Source organism: Calidris pugnax, unplaced genomic scaffold (genome assembly GCF_001431845.1).
Source record: "Calidris pugnax isolate Ruff unplaced genomic scaffold, ASM143184v1 scaffold75, whole genome shotgun sequence".
Lineage (NCBI taxonomy): Eukaryota > Metazoa > Chordata > Aves > Charadriiformes > Scolopacidae > Calidris > Calidris pugnax.
In genome coordinates this window covers 49,731-76,671 of record NW_015090908.1, presented here as the reverse complement: position 1 = coordinate 76,671, position 26,941 = coordinate 49,731, and the positions used below count along the sequence as shown (strand labels likewise).

General features: G+C 39.6%; 1 protein-coding gene across 1 annotated transcript in view; it reads left to right on the top strand.

Annotated features, from left to right (window-relative positions):
* DIP2A (disco interacting protein 2 homolog A) overlaps positions 1-26,601 on the top strand; it is a 128,797-nt gene extending 102,196 nt beyond the window's left edge. Inside the window, exons 21-40 of the mRNA XM_014949205.1 lie at positions 594-674; positions 863-990; positions 4,441-4,555; positions 5,722-5,923; positions 6,473-6,582; positions 6,722-6,802; positions 8,040-8,163; positions 8,974-9,095; positions 9,411-9,522; positions 9,733-9,842; positions 10,331-10,461; positions 12,047-12,215; positions 13,316-13,486; positions 15,605-15,634; positions 16,675-16,736; positions 18,511-18,568; positions 19,020-19,094; positions 19,763-19,937; positions 23,376-23,499; positions 24,461-26,601. Of these exons, the coding sequence (XP_014804691.1) occupies positions 594-674; positions 863-990; positions 4,441-4,555; positions 5,722-5,923; positions 6,473-6,582; positions 6,722-6,802; positions 8,040-8,163; positions 8,974-9,095; positions 9,411-9,522; positions 9,733-9,842; positions 10,331-10,461; positions 12,047-12,215; positions 13,316-13,486; positions 15,605-15,634; positions 16,675-16,736; positions 18,511-18,568; positions 19,020-19,094; positions 19,763-19,937; positions 23,376-23,499; positions 24,461-24,713 (2,433 nt within the window). The 3' untranslated portion in view covers positions 24,714-26,601. The remainder of the gene's footprint in view (positions 1-593; positions 675-862; positions 991-4,440; positions 4,556-5,721; positions 5,924-6,472; positions 6,583-6,721; positions 6,803-8,039; positions 8,164-8,973; positions 9,096-9,410; positions 9,523-9,732; positions 9,843-10,330; positions 10,462-12,046; positions 12,216-13,315; positions 13,487-15,604; positions 15,635-16,674; positions 16,737-18,510; positions 18,569-19,019; positions 19,095-19,762; positions 19,938-23,375; positions 23,500-24,460) is intronic.
* Positions 26,602-26,941: the final 340 nt, after the last annotated feature.

Below are 26,941 nucleotides of genomic sequence, written 5' to 3'. Positions count from 1 at the left end.
GCTTTAAACAGCTTAGCTTTCAGCACTATCCTTAGCTAGTGAGACAGCCAGCGAGAAACCTGATGTAATGGAAGAGTTGGGGGGAGAAGACAAGGAAACCATCCGGGTAGATGAGAGGAACTTGTTGATGAGCTTAATGCTTTTGCTCTAGTTCTCCATTGTAGGCAGTCCCATAATTGCAGCAAACTTAACTTTCTCAAAGTTCTGATAGTGTAGTGTTTGTCACAATTGAAGTGACATGCCTGGGTACATATCTCATCGGGGATGTTAATAGTAGCAACAGCTGATTAAACTTTCTGATTAAACGCTATATGAGTGCATACTATAAATCCTGATTTAAAAAGCAGTATCAACTCTTGTTATGAAGGCTGAGTAGCTGAGAAAAAGATAAGAAAGAAGGCTACCGCAAAGTTAAGAATTGGTGTGTTCTTCATCATTCAAAAAACTGTTGTTCATACTAGACATGATAGTAACTTTTGTCATCAGGTAATTTTTCAACTGAGTGTAGAGCTGCAATGAATCTGAGGTAGAGAGCATTTTATCTTCACTTTTACCAGTACTGTGAGTGTCTGAATACTTATGTGTTCTTTCAGGCATTTCCAGTGACGGCAGCTGGCGTTCCTGTTTCAGACCAACCCTTTACAAGAACAGGATTGCTTGGCTTTGTGGGTCCTGTAAGTGTGAATGAGCTACCTGAGGCCCTGCTTTGTCCTGACTCTCAACTGACACCCATGAATTCACTGGAATTCTGTGTCAGGGCAGTGACTTCATACAGATCTTAAGAATATTGTTGGCTTTAGTCAGGCATATATCACTGGGAGTCTGGAGGTTTTGCCCATCTCTAATTCTGTCTTCTTTTCAGGACTATTTGGTGTTTGTGGTAGGAAAGTTGGATGGCCTAATGACAGTTAGTGGCCGCAGGCACAATGCGGATGATGTGGTAGCCACTGCATTGGCAGTCGAACCCATGAAGTTTGTCTATCGGGGAAGGTGAGTATATTAAAAATGTCACCACTGCCGATTGGACTTTGTTGCTCCTTTTTTCACCTGCAAACAATCAACAACTAACACAGAATACACAGGAGTTCTGCATGTGAATTTTTACATGTGTATTTTGTAGGAAAGGTGGCACTAAGTTATGATATGCCAGATAAGAACTTGGCTGTCCCTGCTAACTTGGAAGACAAATATTGACACCCTGATTGATGCATAATATATTTAAAATTACTTTAATGTTGTATAAACATAGATCTTTCAGTGTCTGTTTAAAATTTCTTTCAAAGCTTAAAGCAGTGAAGTGAAGCTTGTATACCAAATGTAAAACACAACTCCCCTTTGTCCACCTGAGCCTTTCATGCAGAGTGGCTTTGCAGCATGTTCTAAAGAATAAAGCAGGAGTGTTGAGGCTGCTGAAGGAACTTCAGGGATAGTGTTATGTTGTATCACCAACTATATTGCTCTTCAGTGGTCAATAACTCAATGTCCAGATGGCATCCCTCAGGGGTCAATATTGGCACTAGTACTGTTTAATGTTTTCATCAATGACATAGACAGTGGAATCGAGTGCACTCTTAGCATGTTAGCATGTTTGCAGATAACACCACACTGAGTGGTGTGGTTGACATGTCTGAGGGACGGGATGCCATCCAGAGGGACCTGGACAAGCTCGAGAAGTGGGCCCATGTTAATCTCATGAGGTTCAACAAGGCTAAGTGCCAAGATCCTGCACCTGGTTTGGGGCAACCCCTGGTGTCAAAACAGACTGGAGCATGAAGGGATTGAGAACAGCTGTGCTGAGAAGAACTTGGAGGTACCGCTGGATGAAAATCTGAACATTAGGAACATTAGCTGGCAACGTGTGCTTACAGTTCAAAAAACTGTTGTTCATACTAGACATGATAGTAACTTTTGTCATCAGGTAATTTTTCAACTGAGTGTAGAGCTGCAATGAATCTGAGGTAGAGAGCATTTTATCTTCACTTTTACCAGTACTGTGAGTGTCTGAATACTTATGTGTTCTTTCAGGCATTTCCAGTGACGGCAGCTGGCGTTCCTGTTTCAGACCAACCCTTTACAAGAACAGGATTGCTTGGCTTTGTGGGTCCTGTAAGTGTGAATGAGCTACCTGAGGCCCTGCTTTGTCCTGACTCTCAACTGACACCCATGAATTCACTGGAATTCTGTGTCAGGGCAGTGACTTCATACAGATCTTAAGAATATTGTTGGCTTTAGTCAGGCATATATCACTGGGAGTCTGGAGGTTTTGCCCATCTCTAATTCTGTCTTCTTTTCAGGACTATTTGGTGTTTGTGGTAGGAAAGTTGGATGGCCTAATGACAGTTAGTGGCCGCAGGCACAATGCGGATGATGTGGTAGCCACTGCATTGGCAGTCGAACCCATGAAGTTTGTCTATCGGGGAAGGTGAGTATATTAAAAATGTCACCACTGCCGATTGGACTTTGTTGCTCCTTTTTTCACCTGCAAACAATCAACAACTAACACAGAATACACAGGAGTTCTGCATGTGAATTTTTACATGTGTATTTTGTAGGAAAGGTGGCACTAAGTTATGATATGCCAGATAAGAACTTGGCTGTCCCTGCTAACTTGGAAGACAAATATTGACACCCTGATTGATGCATAATATATTTAAAATTACTTTAATGTTGTATAAACATAGATCTTTCAGTGTCTGTTTAAAATTTCTTTCAAAGCTTAAAGCAGTGAAGTGAAGCTTGTATACCAAATGTAAAACACAACTCCCCTTTGTCCACCTGAGCCTTTCATGCAGAGTGGCTTTGCAGCATGTTCTAAAGAATAAAGCAGGAGTGTTGAGGCTGCTGAAGGAACTTCAGGGATAGTGTTATGTTGTATCACCAACTATATTGCTCTTCAGTGGTCAATAACTCAATGTCCAGATGGCATCCCTCAGGGGTCAATATTGGCACTAGTACTGTTTAATGTTTTCATCAATGACATAGACAGTGGAATCGAGTGCACTCTTAGCATGTTAGCATGTTTGCAGATAACACCACACTGAGTGGTGTGGTTGACATGTCTGAGGGACGGGATGCCATCCAGAGGGACCTGGACAAGCTCGAGAAGTGGGCCCATGTTAATCTCATGAGGTTCAACAAGGCTAAGTGCCAAGATCCTGCACCTGGTTTGGGGCAACCCCTGGTGTCAAAACAGACTGGAGCATGAAGGGATTGAGAACAGCTGTGCTGAGAAGAACTTGGAGGTACCGCTGGATGAAAATCTGAACATTAGGAACATTAGCTGGCAACGTGTGCTTACAGCCCAGAAGGCCAACCGTATCCTGGGCTGCATAAAAAGATTCACCAGCAGGTTGAGGGATGCCCCTCTGCTCCACTTTGGTGAGACCTCACCTGGAGTACTGCATCCAGCTTTGGGCTCTCAGCACAGGAAGACATGGACCCATCGGAGCAGATTCAGAGCAGGGTCACAAAAATGGTCAGAGGGATGGAACACCTCTCCTATAAGGAAAGGCTGTGAGACAGTTGGGGTCACTGAGCTTGCAGAAGAGAAGGCTCCCAGGAGACGTTATTGTGACCTTCCAGTAGTCAAAGGGGGCTTATAAAAAAGATGGAGACAGACTTTTTTAGTAGGGCCTTTAGTGATAGGACAAGGGATAATGGCTTTTAACTAAAAGAGGGTAGATTTAGACTAGATATAAGGAAGAATTCTTTTACAATGAGGGTGGTGAAACACTGGAAGAGGTTACCCAGAGAGATTGTAGATGCCCCATCCCTGGAAACATTCAAGGTCAGGTTGGACAGGGCTCTTAGCAACCTGATGTAGTTGAATATGTCCCTGCTTATTGCAGGGACTAGACATTCTTTAAGGTCATTCCAACCCACACCTTTCTATGATTCTATGAAAGTTAAGCTTACCTCATTTTTGTATCATTTGTGCAATTCGAATATAAAAATAATGGCACATATGTGGTTGAGGCATTATTAATATTTTATCCAAGAAGATGCAAGCCTAAAATGAATTTAATTCACAAAGAGGAGTATTTTTCAGTGCAAGCATTGATAGACTGGCTGGTCAGTAATTTGGCACAGTGGTCTTTCAGGAGGGACATTGTATGTAGGCACAACAACTTCAGTGTGCATGATGGAGTTACATAGGCAAGGTTTGCACAGCCCCTGCACGTATGGAACCTGCCTGTGGTAAACACGTGCTACATTGGTGACTGCAAATTCACTTGACCCCAAACAGAAATAAATCACAAGAATAATAAACCTACAGTTGTTCTAAACTTGTTTGTGATTTTTGTGATGACCTGGCATGAATAATGCTTGTGTGTGTTGAAACAATACCATTAAAGGTTGCAGTCATTTCTACATTATGATAAACCATGCTATGTTCATCATATGTTGCATCCTATCATTCTTCTGTCCTTTGCGTTTTAGGATAGCAGTGTTTTCTGTGACCGTTTTGCATGATGATCGAATAGTGCTTGTGGCAGAGCAGCGCCCTGATGCATCAGAGGAGGATAGTTTTCAGTGGATGAGCAGGGTTCTACAGGTAGTCAGTCTGTCCTTTCTCTCTTTCCAGGTGAATAAGGCTGATGTATGAAATGAGAATCTTAGAACATGTTTGTTTGGGTTTTTTTTCCATAAGAAAAGCCTAGCAGTGTAGCTATAGAGAGTTGTAATAAGCTGACTTGTGAATGTATTTCAGGGTTTGATAGTTAACAGAATTTTGTAAAAAATAAGGCTTTCAAAATGTTTTTGTATCTCATACTACTAGATTCTTGAAGTCCTAAGGATGATAGGTTTTGTTTGTTTTAATTCTACACATCTCTGCTGACTTCATACTGGCTGAGAAGTTAAGTCCAAAAATTTTTAAGGGTATACTTAGCACCAAGTATCAAAACAGACCCTGAAATCTTTCTGTCACGACCATCCTTATTCTAGATCTCCAACAGTAAGCACTAAAAACCTTTTCCCTTAATTACTTTATTGTGTTTCTGTGGGGAACCAGGGAATTCTGGTAGATTTGCAATTGAGGTTTTTGGAATTAATCGATCAATTCTAAGGAATTAAAAAATGAGAGAGCAATTATGGAAGATGACTCTGGTCATGAAGGGACAACTGAAGGGAAGACAAGAGAGAATGACTTAAGGGAAGATGCCTTTTAAGAGTAAGGCAGTTATGTAATAACAGTTTCTGTCTAATTTCAGCTTTGTAATCTTCTTGGAGGGAATACCTGGTAATAGAATGGCTGCTTTTCATGGGAAGAAATATTTTTATTTCTCTTTTTAGAAGTGTCATAGCTAAAGTAGACACTTAAATTTCAGGCAGCAAGATGCTTCCCTCCCTATTTTTGTGGTTTTATGTTCTACTGTGCTTTCGTGATTGTGCCATATGTGCGAAATTTGCTGTGGTATAATTTTGACTTTTTAAAATCTCTGCACTTTTTGCCCACTTTTAAGAGATTTTCCTAATCCCTGATGTGCAGGTGACATCCCCTTGATAGAGTGCACAAGCAAAGTCCTGGGTCTGCTCCTGCTCCCATTGAAGTCATGGCACAACTTCTATGAGTTCAGTGAGTGCAGAATTGGACCCTTTATTTGCAAATTGTGTGCAAGTAAAACTTTAATATTATTAAATGACTTGAATTCAAATTCTTGCCCTAGCTACATCCCAGTTGATAAAGTGGAATATATATATTTTTTTTTTTCTATAAAGGCAATTGATAGCATTCACCAAGTGGGCGTCTACTGTCTTGCCTTGGTGCCAGCCAACACTTTGCCAAAGGCTCCACTCGGAGGAATTCATATTTCCGAAACCAAACAGCGCTTTTTAGAGGGTGCTCTGCACCCTTGTAATGTCTTGATGTGCCCGCATACTTGTGTTACTAACCTTCCTAAGCCTCGACAGAAGCAACCAGGTGAGTAAACCAGAGTGTGTTCCTTAGCTCTGCGTATATGCCTCTGAGGGTATGCATGGAGTATGATCTGGAAGCAGCGTGACAGCTCGGGGCTTTGTGTGTTGGGTGGCTGTAAGCTGCATAACTTGGCAGAGCTAGTGGTGTTGTCAGAGCAGACCAGAGCTCAGTGAGGGCCTTATGATCTGTCTCAAGTCCCAGGTAAATGCAAGGACATACAACATGTACCAATTCCATGCTTCTGTTCCTGTACTGACCATCTCGCAAAGGAGTGTCCTCAGGCATGCTGTAAATCATGTAATAAAACTGAATTACAGACAGACCTCAATTTGCTGGATCAGTAATAGACTTATTTTTTTAACATACCATGCTGATAACGGACTGATTTTTAGTGTATCGTACTATCCTCTTCTCTCTTTTTCTGTGCAATGTGATCCTTGGTTTTAACTTTTCATCTTTCCAGATCTGTGTTAAGGTATGGCTTTTGTAGTAATCTACAGACTGAATTACAGATTATTACATGTTCATTTTGCACTGTTTTTCAAAATGCAGATGTTGGTCCTGCTTCAATGATAGTAGGAAACCTTGTTGCTGGGAAGAGAATTGCCCAAGCCTCAGGGAGAGATGTTACCCAGTTGGAGGATAACGACCAGGCAAGAAAGGTAACACTGATGTCTCATATTACTAAATATTTTAATTGGCTTATTCAAAATGAGAAAAAAAACAGTTATGGTATTCTGCTGAAACTAAGCATAGTGCAATTTGAGTGAATCTGAAGCATCTCCTTTTCTTCTCTTCCAGTTCCTGTATTTAGCAGACGTTCTTCAGTGGCGAGCTCAGACAACTCCAGATCATCCCCTCTTCCTTTTGTTGAATTCCAAGGTGAGATGCATCTTAAGTCATACTTGGAGATTGAGATCAGAAAAAGATTGTTTGAATTCTATGAAAATTCTAGGTAGAAGTCTTTTCCTAAAATGCTTCAGGTTGTTTTGATGAAGTAGACAAAAATTGCTAGTTAGAAAGCAGCATAATTTTCCCCCACATTTGGAATTTCCCCCCACATCTGGAAATTTTTTCCACATCTGCAGTTTAAGTACGCATTCCGCCTAGCTTAAAACATTGCAGTAATTTCATTTCCTGCTGGAACACAACTTTTGTCATATTAGTGGAAGCCATGATTCTGTCTTCATCCCTGAGCACAAGGGCAAGTGGAAGTCAGAGCTGGAGAATTTTTTAATTAGAAGATCTAGAGCCTACATAGAGAACCCTTGGCACAGTTTTGGATTCATTGGAGCATTGCACACCCTTCAGGAGACACTGATGCTTTGTCATCAGCTGGGCTCTGCCCCCTAAAGGGATGGTACTTACAGTCACTCGTACATGAACAAGTAAAAGCTTAAGGCTAAGGCATTGCTTCCTAGGCTGGACAGCAAAAGGATGTCTTCACATCAAAAACTGGACTAAGCCTTTTGGAGTCCCCGTGACTTCGCAATGGCCTGAGTAATCCAAAGATAGGGCTGCTTCCAAGTGAAGAATTTCCAATTGCATAGTTGTGGGAAATACGCTTTCTACAAGATGGAGAGTAGATGCACTGAAGCAGAAGTGACACTGCATACCAACCACAGCTCAGGTTGCTTTTGTGACCCTTTAAAAGAGTATCTACAGTAAAGACACGAGCAGAGTTCCCTTTGCTCTTTTAAGACTGCCAATTGTGAAAGCATCTAGAGGATTGGCTGTGTGTTGTAGGGTAAAGCTGATGCAGTGCTTGACTTGCTGCTTAAACAATTGTGTTACTACTACTACTACTACAACAACAACTGTGTTTTCTCCCTTGGACTGTGAAATTTCAAATATTTGTAAAGTACTCTTTGTAGTACCAAATACATTTAGAAGCTGCTTCACTGCGTGATGTTCAAAATAATATGTATTAAATTCTCTGGCATTCTAAAAGTCCACGGTACTGGCAGCATGGTTTCCAAAACACTGAGACAGTGTCTTCAAAAGTGTTTGCTGAATTGTTAAAATAAGGACAGTGAGATATTTCATCTGCAGCATGTACTTTATTCAGTTTCAAACTGCTCTCCACAAATTTTTCTGATGTTGCTTGTGTTTTGTGCAGGGTGCTGTAGCCAGCACTGCATCCTGCATACAGTTGCACAAGAGAGCAGAGAGAGTTGCAGTTGCACTGATGGAGAAAGGACGACTGAATGTTGGTGACCACGTGGCCCTGGTTTTTCCTCCAGGTAGGACAGCACAGACAGCAAAAATCAAAAAGTCAGACGTCACAAGAAAATAAACAATTCTTGTCCAGATAGAGCATTCAAACATTCATTTAATATAGCGGTATACGGCAATGATGAGTATTTCAAGGAATAGACTTCCTTTTTGGCGTTTTATTATCAAGTCACTTCTCCAAGCATACTACATTTACCAAACATTTCATCTAACTGCTCCCAATGTCTGGGCAGTTATGCAAGAGTAGTTTCATTTAAACAACATGAAAAATTGTAATTTTTGAGCCAAAGAGAATGGAATAAAACTGCTTATTTATCTACTGAAAGCTAGATTAGGGATGTAGGTGTATGAACACCCTTGCTTTCCTGAATGGCTGTCTCTAAAAGTGAAATCTGGAGCCCAAACTTGCATTACTAGTACATATTTTCAAGTGTACTGCAGGAAAAAAGTATTACCTCATGAAAGTAGGATGATTGCATATTGCAGAGTGATAATTGTGAAAAACAAATGTACGCTTTTAAAAAGAATCTGAGTTGTCCTCTTAATAAACTACAATACCTTATTTTGTTATTTTTGTTATTTTATGCTACCTGTCCATGAAAATATATCCCCACAAATGTAAAGTTTATAGGGCTTGAATAATTTTTGCTAACTTAACCTTATGGAATTGGGCATGGCCAAGAACAGCCTGTTGATTTGAAGATAACCTTTGTGACAACTCCTTACATCTTAATAAAATGTGTATTTTGATTTAGATGAAAGAGATTGACTTTTTGTTCTGATAAAAATGGCTTTAATTTCACAAATATTCTTTACAGGAGTAGACTTGATAGCAACTTTCTATGGCTGCTTATATGCCGGCTGTATACCTATCACTGTTCGCCCACCTCATCCACAGAATCTTGCTACCACTCTGCCCACTGTCAAAATGATTGTAGAGGTATGTATAAGACAGTCCTCTCTAAATGCTTTTGGTGGGTGTGGGATGGTTGATGCAGCCTGATAAATTGCTTTACCACAGTCAGTGTAAAATAAATTAAGAAAAAAAAGCCAGTATGCTGTATCTGAGTCAATAAATACTTTTTCAGAAACTTGTTTAAAAAGTTCTTTCTATTGTTTTAATATATTTTGCTCTGTTTCCAGTGTTATTCTTCATCTATTCAGGTTACTGGTTATCTCATCTGGAGGGATATGAAATCACTTGAGCATTCATTCAGCAGTTTTATAAACGTTTTTAATGCTGTGTCTTTTACAGGTCAGTAAGTCTGCGTGTATACTGACCACACAAGCAATAATGAAACTGCTGAAGTCCAAGGAAGCTGCAACAGCTGTAGATATTAAAACATGGCCCACTATTTTGGATACAGGTACAGAATGTTTGCCCACTGGCCAAAATGTAGTTTGAAGACTGATTTATTTATTTTTTTATACCATAACTGCCTAATTGAATGGATGCAGTGCATTGAAATAGATGTCTAGAAACTATAGAAAGAATCTGGTAAAGATACATTTTTGTCTCATGTTCTTTTTCCATAATAATAATATGGTACTCTTCTCTTTTTATGTATTTTAAATAGATGAGATGCCTAAAAAGAAGCTGGCTACTATTTTCAGACCTACATCTCCAGATATGTTGGCATACTTGGACTTTAGTGTGTCTACTACTGGTATATTAGCAGGAGTAAAGGTAGAGTAACAAGAGAGAGATTATTATACTTTGTTTCCTTATATATAGGCATATTTTGCATTCATTGCTCATGTCAGAGAAGAAATACAAAAATGTAAGTGGACCACCTTGGGTGTTCAGAAAGCTTATTTTTAAATTTGCAAGACCTCAAAATTTCTTGATGCACATTTTGAAAGCATTCAGTCTTACTGGCTTAATGTGAGCCACATGTTTGTGGTAAAGTTCCTGAATGTTTTTGTTTGTGATTTATCATGGAGATGTCATGTCATTTGTCATCATTTGATGTCATGACAGATGTCATTTGCCAATACCGTGAAAAGTACCTGTGAAATTTTGGCCTTACATCCCTTTCCTGTTTTAAAGGTGCTTAAAAAAATTCAAACCGCTACGTGTTGCCATGTCTTCTAAAATAAACTTTTCTATCAGTTATTACATGTGATAACCGTTTTTTTAAGAAGTCCCTGAGAGTACCTGTTTTCCCCTTACAGATGTCACATGCAGCTACAAGTGCCTTATGTCGCTCTATAAAGTTACAGTGTGAGCTGTACCCTTCACGTCAGATTGCCATCTGCCTTGACCCTTACTGTGGCTTGGGATTTGCGCTGTGGTGCTTGTGCAGGTATCATTTGAGTCATAGGTTTTCTCATGTGTTCCCAACCTTTTTATATATATATATATTTCATAAAATACTTTTTTGGTAACAAAATTAATTTAATTAGTTACCTGATTGCCTTGGGTTTTGGAAGGGGAATTAATTAGATCCCAAATCTAGGAAATAAAGGACTTCACTGTCTATTTCACATTGACTAAATAAATCCTTCCAAAGTCTTTTGAGATTAAACAGTATCTTTTCTACAAAACCCTTTAGGTGTTTGACTGCAAGATTGGTGTGGTCTAAAAAATATTGCTAAAGAATCAATTAAATGTTTCTTAAAATAAATGAGACCTGAATTGATTAAATCAGATAACTACTATAATACAGCACATTTTGCAAAGCTGCAAAATTTTCCTGGTTTTGCCTTTTAAAACAAAGATTTAATAGTGTTTTAGATATTTAATTTTAAAAATGCAGAAACTGAATATGCAAGGTTATTTTGTAAACAGATAAAGTTAATTTTACTGTAGTTAACCTTTACCTTCCCTCTCCAGTTTCCTCAACTGGAAAGGAAGTGTACTGAAGGAAAACAAAAAATGTAACTTTGGTAACATCAAATTATTTATATCATCAGTATAGTGAGGCAGGGTGATGGAAGAATTAAAATCTCAATGGATTTAAAATATTTTTAGAAAAGGGAACTATGTGTGTCATGCTCTCTATATGAGAGTTAATACAAGGTGGCTTTTTTTCATCTGAGTTGTTTTAGTGTGAAAGGCTGTTTTATTACAGAGTGATATTTTTTCTATTTCAGTATGTTTAAAAAGAAAACAAAACCCCCTCATTATATTGCCCATTACAAAAACACATCATCTCTGCTTAGGAGAAATGACAAATGTGTCAAGCTACCTGTTAGAAGTAGAGATCCATTTATTTTTTCAAAATGCATTGTTTTATCTAAGCCTGGTTTTACAGAGGAGTGTGTCACTGATTTGTTGATAGTAACTGATCAAAAAAACATCTGGCCATTTAAGACTGTATGGTCATAGAGTTTAGTGTCTTGAAATGAATATGTAGTAATTTTTAAAAAATAAAATGTGGTATGACTTTCTGTCCACTCATGTTAACTGGTATCCAGGTTAAATATTTAACACAAACACTGTTTAAAAACCAACACCCATACAGCAAAGGGTAGAAAATTGCACTAAAAACTTGGATGGTCTAATATAGGTGCTAAAGAGACTCATTTCACTCAAAGAAAAACCTAGAATGACTCACAAAAATTGTACCAATTGTAACTGGAGTGATATCTTACATCCTAACATTTTAGTGTCAGATGTTCCTTATGTTCAAGGCATTGAGTATTTCCCTATAGTTCAACACAGTTTACTGCAGGACAAATATACTCACCTTAATGTTTGTGACTTAACTCAAGCCCATAGTTCTTGGCTAACTGAGAAATACTTGCTCTCTGTGGAGAAGATAAGCTGAAGTTCCAATAGATACCAAGCTCTCAGTTTTTCTGTATTTTCTTCATTGTGACTTTATGACTGTGGGCTTTTTTATGCTGGCTTGAAGTTTTCATGTTTCTTTTTCTTTATCTCCCTAGCGTATATTCGGGTCATCAGTCTATTCTAGTCCCTCCTCTGGAACTGGAGAGCAATGTGTCTCTGTGGTTGTCTGCTGTAAGTCAATATAAAGTGCGTGTCACATTCTGCTCTTACTCTGTGATGGAGATGTGCACCAAGGGACTTGGAACACAGACTGATATACTCCGGGTGAGTGGACTTAATTTTTTAGCTTGCTGACATACACATACATGTATCTTTCTAAAACTGTTTCATGTTGGCTTTTAGAAGGTGGGCAGTATGAAAGCCTTTCATTATGACTTAGTTTTTGGAAAATGATGAGATTGCTGGAAGTTTCAGCTGTCAAGTTTCTAGTGGAGAAAAAAAGAAGTCTTACGTTTTCAACTTTACTTATTTGTGCCACCTCTGTGCTGCTGGGTATTTCTGAGATTTTGGGCAGAATATGTAGCAAGCCTATCAACTTTTTCTTGTTTGCAACAAAAAAAACCAACAAATGAACAACCAACCAAACAAAATTCATACCGAAAAAGAAAAAGACCCAAAGCCCCACTAAACCCCCAAAACCAAAAAAACTCTCCCCCACAAAAAAAAACAAAACAAAAAGCTCCCTAATACCTGGCAAGTCTCACCTGCTTTCAGATCTCTGGGCACCAAAAGTATTGAGTTCTGAAATGGGTGTCATCTTCCTAACAGCAGTAATTACACGCTAATATATCCATTTATGTCTTTACTGAAACTTAATGTCGTTGAAAAGGCACATCTGTCTTAATGGTAGGAGAGTTTCCACAGCTGTAGTAACTAAGCTGCTCAGGACTTCCACTTGGAATGTCTGACAGCTTGTGCACAAGAAGACAGCTACATTGTGCTTATTCGTATTCTCAGAATAGACAAAAATCTGTCCCTCTGTTCTCCTGGACCGTGTTTAAGGGAATCCCGGCCCTCAGCCAGTTGGTGCAGGTTCACATTCACACAGATGAGAGCTAATCCTGTCTCAAACACTGCCTGCACCTGGACTGCACAGCACTGGGAGCGAGTGGGTCTCTTGTGAACCCAGCCCCGTGACACAATGACATTTTGTGTGTCAAACCCTGCCACAAAGATTCTTGGCACAATTTTAAGGGGTTGTCCTGGGTGGATGGAGCCAAACTGAGTGCAGTCTGTCTCTTTATTGTTTAACCAGTTCATGCCAATTATTCTAGTGTTTTTAAAGTCCATCTATTCCACAAATTAAACCAGCTGATTTCTATTCAAACTTAAAACATTGGTGTTTTCTTCACTCAACTTCTCAGATGAAAGGAGTTAACCTGTCCTGCGTGCGAACGTGCATGGTGGTGGCAGAGGAGAGACCAAGGATTACATTAACACAGTCTTTCTCTAAGTTATTCAAAGACCTGGGCCTCTCTGCTCGCGCAGTCAGCACTACGTTTGGGTGCAGGGTCAACATAGCGATTTGCTTACAGGTGAGATTAAACTGTTTATTCCTTTTGCTTACAGACAGAATTCCTGGGAACTTTATAGAAAATCATGTTCAGCTCTATGTCTTTTTTTTAAAATCACTAGTGCTCTATTGCTTGCTTGCTTCAGCACCAAATTAAATAAACCTTGAAGACATGGATTATGATATTTTCACTTTTCTGTACTCGTTGACCAATTGATTTGCCTTCCTAATACAGAGGATCAGTATTAAGAAACTTGTTTCCTTCCTATGGAGGAGCAGTATTAAATTAAATACACAGCTTCATGTTCATAAACATATTAAATATTTCAAGCAGTGCTATTTCAGTTTTTGTGTGATTCAGATTTTGTCTGTTTGAAAATAGCTTATTGTGTATGTGGAATTAAATGGAAGACAGAGTTCCTCACATAAGACCCAGGAAAATTGGCAAGGTTGGCGGGTTTTTTTTACTTTCAAAGATCTCAAATGAGTATTATCAACATGCAGATACATTTGTTTCACCTCATGTAAGAACTGGACCTTTTTTTCAACTTAAGGTATAAAATCCAAAGCTTTGAGGGGGAGAATTATGCACATAAGGTACACAGCCCTACTTCACAGACTGGAGATGATAGCATACCATGTGATAGTTTAGTATTCAGTTGACATTATCTTGTATGTCTAATTTAACCAGATTAAATCTAACTTTTCTTAATGAGATCTTTCTTTTTTTAGTTAGGAGAGGGGGAAAAAAAGATTTCTTCCACAATTTACCTGAAAATCAGGTACTAAATATGCTCTAGAAAATGGTAAAGCACCCTGGCTTTTGGAAAATGCTTGAATAGTACATAAACTGTTCAAGTTTCAGATGTGATAGTATGTAGCTTTTTATGTGAGGAATTTCATAGATGGCACATGCATTAACTATGTGTGTAATTGTAAATTTTACTTTCAATTTTATTGGTATGAATTGCACAACAACAACAACAACAACAGATTCAATTAAGATTGCTACCATGCTTCTGCAAAACTTTTTTCTTTTTCTTTTTTTTTTTTCTTTCTGGTGCTCACTGGGTGAAGGAAAGCCTTTTTATCTCTCAGAATATATATTAATATTCTTGATTTCCTACAAGGTAGATGTTTTGGAACATGAGCTTTTTAAATATGTTGCCATTCATAATTGTTTCTATAGTTTCTTTCTCACATGTTGAAGGAAAAAAAGTTTTTAACAACGACTAGATAAATGGTTATAAAGAAATGCATCCAGATCAATTTTATTAATTGGTAGGTGGAAAAATAGGAAGGATATAGATGAAATTAAGATGACTGTACAGAAAGCTTTTAAATTAATTGAATAAAACATTTCAGATGCCAAATATGAAAGAATATCTTTCTGAATTGCCTGTCTAAATGAGAATTTTAAAAGCCAGTTTTAGATTTTTGTTGTTCAGACTGTACAAAGGGGAAAAAACAGTTTTTCCACAGAATGTTAAATGGCAATTTGAGAAGTACTGCAAGAAAACTGTGAAGAGGGTAGGGCTGCTGGGCAGATTAAATTCCCTTCCATTTTATACCATTTTCATTTCTGGTCTTCATTCTTGAGCCCTTTTTTTACTGTTTGTTTTTTTTAAAAAAAAAAAAAAACAACACCTTTCCCCCATTCTTTCAAAGCAATACCCGTATTTGACTTAATTTTAAATCATTGAATTTAAATTAATGTAGATCAGTAGCCAAACTGAATTGGTATTTGGTACAAGTTAGCATGCATACAAATACATAACATCTTCCAGCCTTACTGGACTGGTTTACTGAGGTGGTGTTTCTGAAGCCCCAAGCAGCCTTTAGATACTTACAGATGAGGAGGGATTTATGATAAGGCAACAGGCATGATCAGTCGTAAACCTCTTCTTGTTTATTAACTAGGACTTGCATTTTTCCCAATGAACCACTTAAAAGTGCCAAGCCCTTAAGTAATCTGAAATGGAAAATTTCACTCTAAAACAGTGTGAGTTTTGTTTTCTGTCTTATTCTGTGTATCTTATGTTTCCAGTGCCTCTTTGTTTGTATTTTCTTTTTTCCCCTTTCTCTCTGTTTCACACACTTTGATGGCCTCTGTTTCTTCTGTTTGTGGTCCCACTGTCAGCCAAACAGGCTGAGCAAGCTGGCTGAACAGGTATAGTGATGCATGTGTGCTTGTAATGTCCTAAAGTCTGTCTGGGTCAGTGGTATTACCCTATAATGAATGTATGCCATTTGAGAGAATTTTAATTTGAACCAGATCGAGATTTTTTTTTTTTCCTAAAGAAGTTCAATTTTACTCACAAAGAAGATTTGTAAACTGAAGTACAAAACCTCTTTCTCAAACAAGCCAGAAAAGGGGGTATAGCAATGATTAAAATGGTATATTCCTAAAGATCAAGATCATAGTGTTCATCTGGTGTGACTGTCCATGTCACTGAGCCTCAGCAGTGCTACAAAAGTACAAGGGAATGTATTATAAAGACACTATTACTTTCTCCAGCACTGCAATCTTGAGCTGGTGGCAAAGTGGCCTCATTTCAAGTATTTCTGAAATGAGAAACTATGCTCTGGGGGTCACGCTATAGGTTTAGCCACCAAAACCTTGCCGTAAATATGCATTTCACAGTAGTTTCCACTTGTCAAGATTAAATTCTGCTGGGGTAAAAAAAGGTCCCCTGTTCCCATGTTGAGAAATGGGAAACCACTCCGTGCAACAGAGCTTCGCCGAGGCTGTTCCTAGCAGGAGCCCTGAAAAGATACATGTTAGTTGGAGTTATGTTTTACTTAAATGTTGGGGTGTTTTTCTTCGAAGTTGACAAAACCGTTACAGAGTTTAACAGTTGAGCTTTGTGAAAGGGTTTAGGCCCACCTAGGTGTATGCTTACATGCTTTGCACTTGCTATGTAGTTTTTAGAGAAGGTGCTTACGAAAATAAAAATTTAAAATCTTAAGACTTACGTGTATAAAGACATACTTCACTTGTGCGTTCATTTACTGATTCCGTAAAACATCAAAGGTTTATGGCAGTCATTCTAGAAAGGGGAGCTGTTCTACTGTGTTTCTCGTAGATTAGGGCAATACCTTATGTGTCAGTAAAAAAGGGAGAGGAATTTGTGAATTTATGTGGCTGTGAGAATGAAAGCAGGATTTTCTGGGCTTCTGTTGAATTTGTTTTTTCTTTCTTACTCTTAGGGAACAGCAGGACCAGATCCAACAACAGTCTACGTAGATATGAGAGCACTTCGACATGACAGGTACAGATTATTTTAAAGCATTAACTATTTAATGACTGTAGAGGAGAAAGTTCAACCTCATTGCGTTGCACTGGTATGTTGAAATATTCTTGACAGCAGCTAATCCCTTATTGCTGTATACAAGGAGCCTCACGCTAGAGAATCCTTTAATGACAGCTGTGTGCTGGAAGTGGTCCAGCATCTCTCCCTCCATCACGTGTTCTGCTGTTACTTTCTAGACCCTCACCTAACTGCCTGTCTGTTCATCAGACTTGTGTAATCTAGGCTTATTAGTGGTTTCTTACCTAACCCCAGACCATTAGCAAAAGGTGACCTTGCCAACTGGCTGGTTAGTCAATAGAATCACAGAAACAGTTAGGGTGGGTGGGATCTCTGCAGATTCAGCAGATTACTGAGTGCCAGGAGAAGTTCAGTACAGAAAATCTCCAAGAATGGAAATCCCCCTCCTCTCTGAGTGTTATGTGCTGAGACTGACACCCGGCTCTGGGGAACTTTCCCTTACTGGCATTTCCCATCCTCCATGTCATGTCCCTGGCCTCTTCTAATGGTGTGCAACTCCAGGAAATCTGTCTCCATCTTCTCTCTAACAATCCCTTAGGTAGTGGAAAAAGTACAGTTAGATTCTCCCTTAGCCTCTTCTCCTCCCCTCCCTTCAGTGGGATTCCCTCAGTCTTCCTAGATCCAATGAATTGATGTCAGGCCTGTACTACAGTGTATCAAAACACACACACACTTATATGTCATCTGGAAACTTGCCAAGGATACATCATTCTATCAGGCTTAATTCTGTAGTCATAAATTTCATATTAACTTATCTCTCGGCTAAGTTAGTTAATTGTATTAACAGCACTTGGTGCCAGCAGCACCAGGTCTAAGCTGCAAGTTTAGTTAGGTACTTAAATATGTATTTGCTTCTGTACTTATTTTAAGAAACATAATATCAAGACTTTGTGCATTTGCTTTATTTATTTTCTTTTTAATTGATAACGTTAAGTTAGGGGCTTATGCTAACTGGTAGCTTTTGTGACTACTCATCCGTGTTTTTGCAAGCTTAAATGGTAGCTGTTATAAGGCAAGCTATTTACCTTCATTTGCACAATCCCAATTTGGCATCTGAAGAGATCAATGTAAACTATCGTCATTTTCTCCTTATTTAATATATCACTATAATTTGCATGCTATATATTTCTGTTAAAAACAAGTTCAGCTGTAGCCTCAAAGCTGCTGCTGTGTTAGTCAGCTCTAGCCTATAATGTAATCTAACAATATATAGGAGCTGCTTCTGTTGTACACCTCTGCTACTGCACACAATTCCTGTTCCTTCTGCAAATGTGCTGCCTTCATAAGTTATACTACTAATGGGCTGCATAGTGTCACTTAATTCCTTTTAGGCTGCTTGCTCTTCAGTTTTTGTAATTCCTACTGACAATGTGCAATGGTTCCATGGAGCACAAGCAGAGGTCCAGAACAGTCCAACAAAGAAAGTGAATTTAAAATGCTAGTGGAACTGCAGCCTCAGAGCTCTGTTGAAAAATCTCTCCGTAGAGCTGAGTTTCTGATTCTTAAAAGAAATGTGGTCAATGGGAATGCTAATATGAAAGTCTTGAAGATAGCTAGAAACTCTCAGCTGTGAATAACTAAGCATAATTGGCTGGCATCCTAACAGTTTTGTCAGTGCAGCTAAGGACAGGATAACACTGAATATACTGGAACTATTGAACTTCCATTTAAGTTCATAAAACCTTGTACAAATGCATTCTTTTCTTTTTCTCAGGGTGCGTTTGGTAGAGAGAGGTTCTCCACACAGTCTGCCACTTATGGAGTCTGGGAAGGTGAGAGAGTGAGAGCAATCCTCCTTCCTCATGATCCTTACCTGGGTGGTGAGCTGCTTCAGCTGAACCTCAGTACAGAATCTGTGCAACAAGCTTCACTAATCACAGTATATCTAGCAGAGGCACCAGAGAGAGCATAAAATGCACAGCTAGTTAAAATGAAGCCAGGTGTGTGAAGTGAAGCAATAGGAACAAATCAGAGGCCTTCATGTGGAAGACATTTTTCAGGTGTGAAACAAACTTCAGCTTGGAAGCTGCAAAATAGCCACTTAGAGTTTAAATGATTAAACAACTTAGTAAGAAGAGATGGTTGATATCTGTCATGCAGAGAGGAGTAGAAAGGGAAGAATTGCACAGATGGCTGACTTCTGTGGCTCTGCATTATTGATTTTTCTTTTGATTAATTCAAGTTCTCTTAACTTCTATTTTAAACATTTGCTTCTTATTCAAGATTCTTCCAGGGGTAAAGGTCATCATAGCACACACAGAAACCAAGGGACCTCTGGGAGATTCGCATTTAGGAGAGGTAAAACTTGATGCTGTTGTCCTTTGTTTATCAGCAGTGATTCAATATATAGATAAATCATGTCAGATAAACGTGTCTCCTAGTGGGACGGCCACGTAATGTGGCAAGTGAATGAACTCAACAGAGAGGTGGAACTGTTTACATACTTGTATATACCCCTGCATGGTTTCCTCCGTCCTCTGCAAAATTACTGCATGCCAGTACCAGATGATACCAGATGACTAGTCTGTGTCTGATTGGCAGCTAGAAGAGGCAGTGAATAACTTCCATCAGAGGAGAGTAGCAATGCGGTAATTTGCTGTTTGGTTTAATCTTTGTTTTATATACATCCGGATTTGTGTATACTAAGATGCCTGACTAATAGAAGATTGCAACTTAACAGAGGTACCGTTCTAGTAAGCCAAATGCCTAGTTCATTTTCCCTCTTTACTATCCCAAATCCCATGTATGTATGACTCCTTTTTACTTCTTCTTCCTGGTCATTTCCTGTGAGGCAGAAGTTAATGAATTATTTTAATAAAACTACTCCTGGAATTAGGAGCAACAAAATTGTCAGTGGAACAGATATTTTAAATCAATAAATGAGGCTGCCTAGGTCTGGGACAATAGCTTACGTTTACATGGGAATGATTCCCTTTTGTTTTGTGGGGGTTTTTTGTGTCCCTTAGATATGGGTGAGTAGTCCACACAATGCTACTGGTTACTACACAGTGTATGGAGAAGAAGCACTGCACGCTGATCACTTTACTGCTCGCTTGAGTTTTGGAGACACTCAGACCTTATGGGCTCGCACTGGGTACCTTGGCTTTCTGCGCAGAACAGAACTTACTGATGCTAGTGGAGGTGAGAGAAAACAAATGTGCTTACAGAAGCTTGTGTTTAAAACTCCTTGGGGTAGTTGAGCTAGCAAAGAGTAAGCTATCTTGATTTCCATCAGTGAAAAATGCTGAATGTAACAGGCATTGTTACTCTGTACGTATTCATTGGTTATAATGACACTGGGTAATTGTACAAAATAAGAAATTCATAATGCTCATTTAACAGATTTAGATATCATATTTATCTTCCTTTATTTCCACTTGCACGAAATAATATGAACACATTTGTTAGAAGCACTAAAGCCTTTCTAGTCACTTTTCCTCGGAACCTCTTCCCTTACAGACAGGATGCAGTATTTCAGTGCTGATCTAGAAAACGCAAATAATGTTAAGCTGTTCAGCGGTTTTAGAAGATGCTCAAATACCAATGATTTCCCAGCCTTTCAGAAGTTAAAGGTCTAGAGGAGCAACTTCTCCATAATTTTTCCAGTATAGAAAATAAATTGTTAACCTCATTTTTTCAATCTAAGATGTCTAAACTTGAGAAACGTAAGCAGATGGAAGAAAAACTGTTGAGACAGAATATGGAGTAGGTATAAATCTTGATTATCACGCTTTTTAAAAAAAAAGTAATCTCTAAACATCCTAAGAAAAGGAGTTTGAATGCTTATAACTTATTAGAAAATGTATATTGCTAATTGTCTATGACTGGTTTTTAAATGAATGGTGGTATTTACATGGATAGTGTCAGTGTCCCCTCATTGCTGTCACTGGATAATGAACCATAGGGGGTTCACAGACACTTTTTTGCATTTCCTGTAATGACTCATGGTACAAGATGGAAAAGCTTGGATGACAAAAAGATGGACACTTCTGCAACATAAGTGCCTGCTTAGGGGACATCATGCATGTCCATCCTACTTTCAGTCTTCCATTATGTGAAGGAAGAAGAGTGAGTGAGAAGAGCAATTTGTTGAAAGTGCAGGCTTTTGTTGAGAAGCTACCCCATCAGCAGATACCAGTCGAGGGTTTAGAAATGCTCCATGATGCAACTCTGTTGGATCTAGTTGCTAAGAGAGAGTCATCGTCCAGTCTACTGTGTTGGTGTGCTATTCAGTCTCCCTGAGGCTCTTAAGAGTAAGAGAGGTAGATACTATTGCTCCAGCTGGAGAAGTCCCTGCAGCCCACTGAATTCCATCTCCAGAGCTGCGTCCCGCACACTTCCCTCTTCCACAGTCAGAGTGCTAGCAGAGAGCAAAAGGTGAATTCTGGTAAAGAAACAGTGTTTATTGGAGTTATGTGGTATCCATAGCCCACAGTTACCACCATTATACAGAAGGGTCCCTTCTTGGCAGCAGGCCTCTCCACCCATTCAACCTACTAGTATACTGAGCAGTTCTGTGTTGGTCAGGCCCTCCCGAGTCTCTATTTCTAAAGGAATGTGGTCTCAGGCTATCAGTGGGAGCTGATGTAACATGGATCCAGCTCCCTGAAAAAGCTTTTACTACACAGAATCATAGAATGGTTAGAGTTGGAAGGGACCTTAAAGATCATCGAGTTCCAACCCCCCTGCCCTGGGCAGGGACACTTCCCACCAGACCAGGTTGCCCAAAGCCCCATCCAGCCTGGCCTTGAACCCCTCCAGGGATGGGGCAGCCACAGCTTCTCTGGGCAACCTGTTCCAGTGTCTCACCACCCTCACAGGAAAGAATTTCTTCCTGATACCTAATCTAAATCTCCCCTCTTCCAATTTAAAACCCTTACCGCTTGTCCTGTCACTGCACTCCCTGACAAAGAGTCCCTCCCCAGCTCTCCTGTAGCTCCCTTCAGATATTGGAAGGCTGCTATGAGGTCTTCCTGGAGCCGCCTTTTCTCCAGGCTGAGCATCCCCAGCTCTCTCAGTCTGTCTTCATAGGAGAGGTGCTCCAGCCCTCTGATCATCTTTGTGGCCCTCCACTGGACCCATTCCAACAGGTCCATGTCCTTCCTGTGTTGGGGACTCCAAAGCTGTACACAGTATTCCAGGTGGGGTCTCACGAGTGCAGAGGAGAGGGGCAGAATCACCTCCCACGACCTCCTGGCCACGCTTCTCTTGATGCAGCCCAGGAAGGGGTTGGCTTTCTGGGCTGCCAGTGTGCACTGCCAGCTCATGTTGAGCTTCTCATCCACCAACACCCTCAAGTCCTTCTCCTCAGGGCTGCTCTCGGTCCATTCTCTGCCCAACCTGTATTTGTGCCTGGGATTGCCACGTCCCATGTGCAGGACCCTGCACTTGGCTTGGTTGAACTTCATGAGATTTACATTGGCCCACTTCTCAAGCCTGTCCAAGTCCCTCTGGATGGCATCCCTTCCCTCCAGCTTGTCATCTTCCCTTTCAGAGCTGGTAGAGCATGATAAAAGATCACTCAACCAACATGCTCTAAGTTTTCCTTGCTTTCCTTAGGGTAGTTACCAGGCCTCCAAGGCACATTGTACTGCTGCTCAGTGCAAGGTTCTGCACTAGGTGCTTTGACAGATTTGTCCTTCTGTGACTGTTCAAAGTGAAGCAGCTCTCTGTTCTTGAGAAGGCTGGTAGTTGACAGAAATTGAAATCTGTGAGCATTCACAAAGAGAAGTTGCAGGTGGCAAGGCACCAGATTACTGTAGCAAGATCTTGTGCCTTGTAGCTTTCTGAAAAATCATGTGTCATAGACACTTTTATCACTGTGGAACAACGTCAGTTGTACTTCAGTTTGTCAGCATTGGAGAGACTATGTATGCCAAACTACCATAGCCAGTATGCATGAAATACCGTGCAGCTTCCCAACGTGCTTTTCGTCTCAAGTTACACAACTGAGCAGACTTATAAAATGGTTAGCAAAGTTGAACTCTGTTGAGTTACAGGATGAATGTGGTAAATTGGAGAGCATGTCCTTCAAGAGGGGTCTAGGAGAGCCTTGCTTATTTAGCCTAGCAAAGCTGAGGCTGACAAGGGAATAGAGTTCTTCTCGCTGCATTAATTGTGGGGAACTTAAGGAGGCGAGGAGAATATTGTTGGCATGAGGACAAGTGGATATAAGCTCATTTTAAAAGAATAAAAAAAAGTTAAATTTGGAAATTGGAAAAGTCTTCCTATCCATTAGAGGAGAGTTCTCTGGTAAGAATAGCAGGACAAAAAGTTGCTTTGACAATGGATTTTGATTGGGTTTATGAACTGAGATTACCTTACGTGAGAGAAGGGGCAGAATTGGATGACCCAGAACTTCTATTTAGTCTGGTTTCATTTGCTTAGAGTCAGTAGGCAGAAGTGCTAAATGGCCTCTTAATTCTTTTCTCTCCAGATGGTAGAGCTTGATGATTATTATAGACTCTTTCTCTTAGGAAGCACTGGGAACATCTTAGAATGTCAGGAATAAATATGTACAAATGCCTATATTTGTTCTGTAGATCTGATGATGTTTCAAATGTCTATGCTATATTGCAGAGAGGCATGATGCCCTGTATGTGGTAGGCTCCTTGGATGAAACACTGGAGCTCAGAGGAATGAGGTACCATCCCATTGATATAGAGACCTCTGTAATAAGAGCACATAAGAGCATTGCGGAATGGTAAGAACCTCAGTATTACTTTTTTTGTATCTTTTTATTTCTTCTAAAGGAGCAGAAGTCAAGCTTTGTGGAACAGCATGGTAAACTGAGAGCTTGCTGTAGTGTGAACTCACCAAAACTTTGCTTAGTAACTGCTGCAGAGAGTGTAAATGAAATAAAATTCTCCTCTTTCCCCTGCCTCCACTGGTCAAAAAAAAAAAAAAAAAAAAAAGGCAAGCCCACCCCTGTATCAGTTTGATCTTCATAGTCTGAAAGACAGGGAGGGCAGGGCATGAACAAGGCAGCACAGCACTTGCAAGTGTGTTGTTGACTTCCCTGGCTGTGCCAGAATGTACACGCTTGGACGATGGTAAACACATCTCAAGCATTTCTTGAATGATATCTTCTAACATGTGTTGTTCTCATTTGGTCCTAATGGATGATATATGCCATGTGGCTGTAAGTCCTCTTCAGTCTCAAAGTGGTAGTACTTACTTGTAAGCTTTGGGAGGTTTTGTCTTTCATTTAATAATGTCTAAAGATTTACATTAAGTACATTAATATCAAGTATGCACACAATGAATGTGAAATCTTAATGGTTCCCATTTTAATACAGAAGTGCACAGGACTTTTAAATACATGATTGATTGTGTATATAGAAGAGAAAAAGGCCTACTTATGGTACATGGACATGTACCATACAGGTACATGGACAATTAAAAAACAAGTGGCAGAGAATATCCCAAGAAGTTACAGCTTTAATACCCCTTGACTTACAGATATTTTCACATTATTGTTATATCACTTGTTCTCATTTATTTTATTGTTCAAGTCCTATATAATATTCAAGTTCTTGAACAATGTAATATTTATATTTCTGGCGTAATATTTAGTTTATTTCCAGGGAGCTTGTCTTGGCTAACTAGCTTCCTTTGACTATGTATTTTTTTTCTCACCATTAATATTTGTATCATGCTGACAGTGCTGTATTTACATGGACCAACTTGCTTGTGGTGGTTGTGGAGCTGGAAGGCTCAGAACAAGAAGCGTTGGACCTGGTCGCACTGGTAACAAATGTGGTTCTGGAAGAGCACTATCTCATAGTAGGTGTTGTAGTCATTGTGGACCCTGGTGTTATTCCTATCAATTCCCGTGGTGAGAAACAACGAATGCACTTGAGAGATGGTTTTTTAGCTGACCAGTTGGATCCTATTTATGTTGCTTACAACATGTGAAAACTGAAAATCACATCAAGGCTAAAGCACCAAAATCAAGTGACTGCAAAGAATAACATCAGAATCCATTTTCTGTGTTTTTAAAAGCCATTGAAGACGGAGATACTAATCTTCACAGACCTTCATATCTCGGATTGCATTTGCTTTCATAAATCCATTGTAACAGTTACAGCTGTCTTAGGATGGAGAGTTTACTGGAATTCCTGAAGGAAGTTTATTACAACTGTCATGGACCAATGTTTTTTTACAATAATTATGAATGTCAGTACTTGATGCACTGCATAAAAGGACATAAAGCAGGGTGGGAGAGAACACCAGCTGTGAGGAGGACTCTTGGAAATAATACTGAAAGTCGTGAGTAACCATTCAGAGTTGACCCTCCATGTGATTGTTTGCAATATGTAGGCAGTATCTGGGTTGGGACGTAACTTTCAAGGTTGCACACATCTCTACCATATTCTCTACTGTACGGAAAGGAATTTTGCACATAATTGAGATTTTAAAATGCAGCCTTTTTATTTTAAATCGTTGACTTGTCCTTATTCAAAAGAAACAAATTCATTCCAATCCCAGATTCAATATAACAACAATTATGCTGCTGTTCAGCCTTTTTGTACCAAGCAAAAAAAATAGTGCAACTGTAACAAGGTTACCTATTGTGCCATGCTGGACTCTGTAACGCTATAAACTTTATAATAAAATATAAGTTAATATCCAGCTTTAATTACTTGATGCAAGAGCCTTCACTGCTCTTGCTGTTGTAACTTCATGTTAAAGTTGCTTGTTTTCATGGCATTAGCTGTTAATTACTGCCCTGCATAACGCCAAGTATTTGAAAATTCATTCCAAAGCCAATAGTCTCTGGATGATTCATAGAAATGTTTACAGAGCATGGTCTTACAGTATGTTTTTTCCTGAATATCCTGTGCAAAAACTTACGATAGTGATTATTTTTTTTCCACTGTGGAAAAGATATTCAGTGTTAGTTACCTTGATTTGCTGTGATACAAACTTTCTTCCTTTTTCTTAGAGTTGTATTTAGACTTTTTTGTTCAAGCTGACATACCCAATGGGTTGAGTCATACTTGACTAATTGAGGTTTTGATGTTTCTGCCTGATCGAATACTGCAGTGAACCTAATTCAGAAAGAGAATGTTAAGCTTCTCAAATACTTCATGTATTTGAAGATAAGCATGAAACTAGCAAATAATTATTTTTATAGAGTTGTTAAAGACTTTGAGCTACATAAAATTTTTTTAATAATGCGTAAGTTTGGCAAAAGAGCCAGGTTTCTCTGCGAGGCAATTCTGCCTGGATCAGTGCCTAAGAAAGATGGATGTCAGTCTCTTGGTATAAGGATATCAAATTGACTCTTGGTCAAATAAACTATAAAATATTCAACAAAAAAATTTCATATATAGTAGTTCTTTGCCCTCATGGTGTTTGACTGTGGTATATTATACAGCTGCACACTCTACTATGACTGTAATTATGTACAGAACTTGTCTAACTTAAGTACAGCGACCTTTGGCAGTGGATTGTGGGATATTCCTCGTAACAAAACATCTGGCAAAAGGAAAACTACCTAACCCTAATTTTAATGTTGTAGTTTTTCAGCAAATAAAGTATTGTAGGATTTTTGTATTGAGATATTGATGACAGTGAGACAAGTTGCCCTGTAAATCTAAAACAAAAAAGCACATTAAACATTTCAAAACAGCTCTTGAAAATGACTTGCTGATTGTTGAAATTTAGGCTGTTAGATCAAAAATTTAGCTTATCTACAGTCCAGTTTTCCTTTGTGTTTTGGACAGTTCAATGCCTTAACAGCTTTTTCTGCAAAATTTCACTAGTTGCTTTACAATTAAAGCAACTGCACATGCGCGAAGCCTGGATGTTCTTGGATTTCTTATGTTTTCAGTACCCAAATGGAAACGCTCTCTGGGTTGACGCTCAGGTGTACCGCCCTGCCCTCACCTCCCTGCCCACAGCCGGCACCTGCCACACACCAGACGTTCTGAACTTGGGGGTGAGGACACAACGCAGCCCGTGGTGCGCCTTGACACGAACGCCTGTTGGGTCGGCGCAGCGGGGAGACAGGAGGGAGAGGAGCCTCCCCCGGGGGAGCGGCGCCGGGCCCACCGGCGGACGCGCCCTCCCGCCAAAGCAGAAGATGGCGGACCCCAGCCCGCCCTGGAGGCCCTGGCGCGTCGCTTCCTGGCGTCACC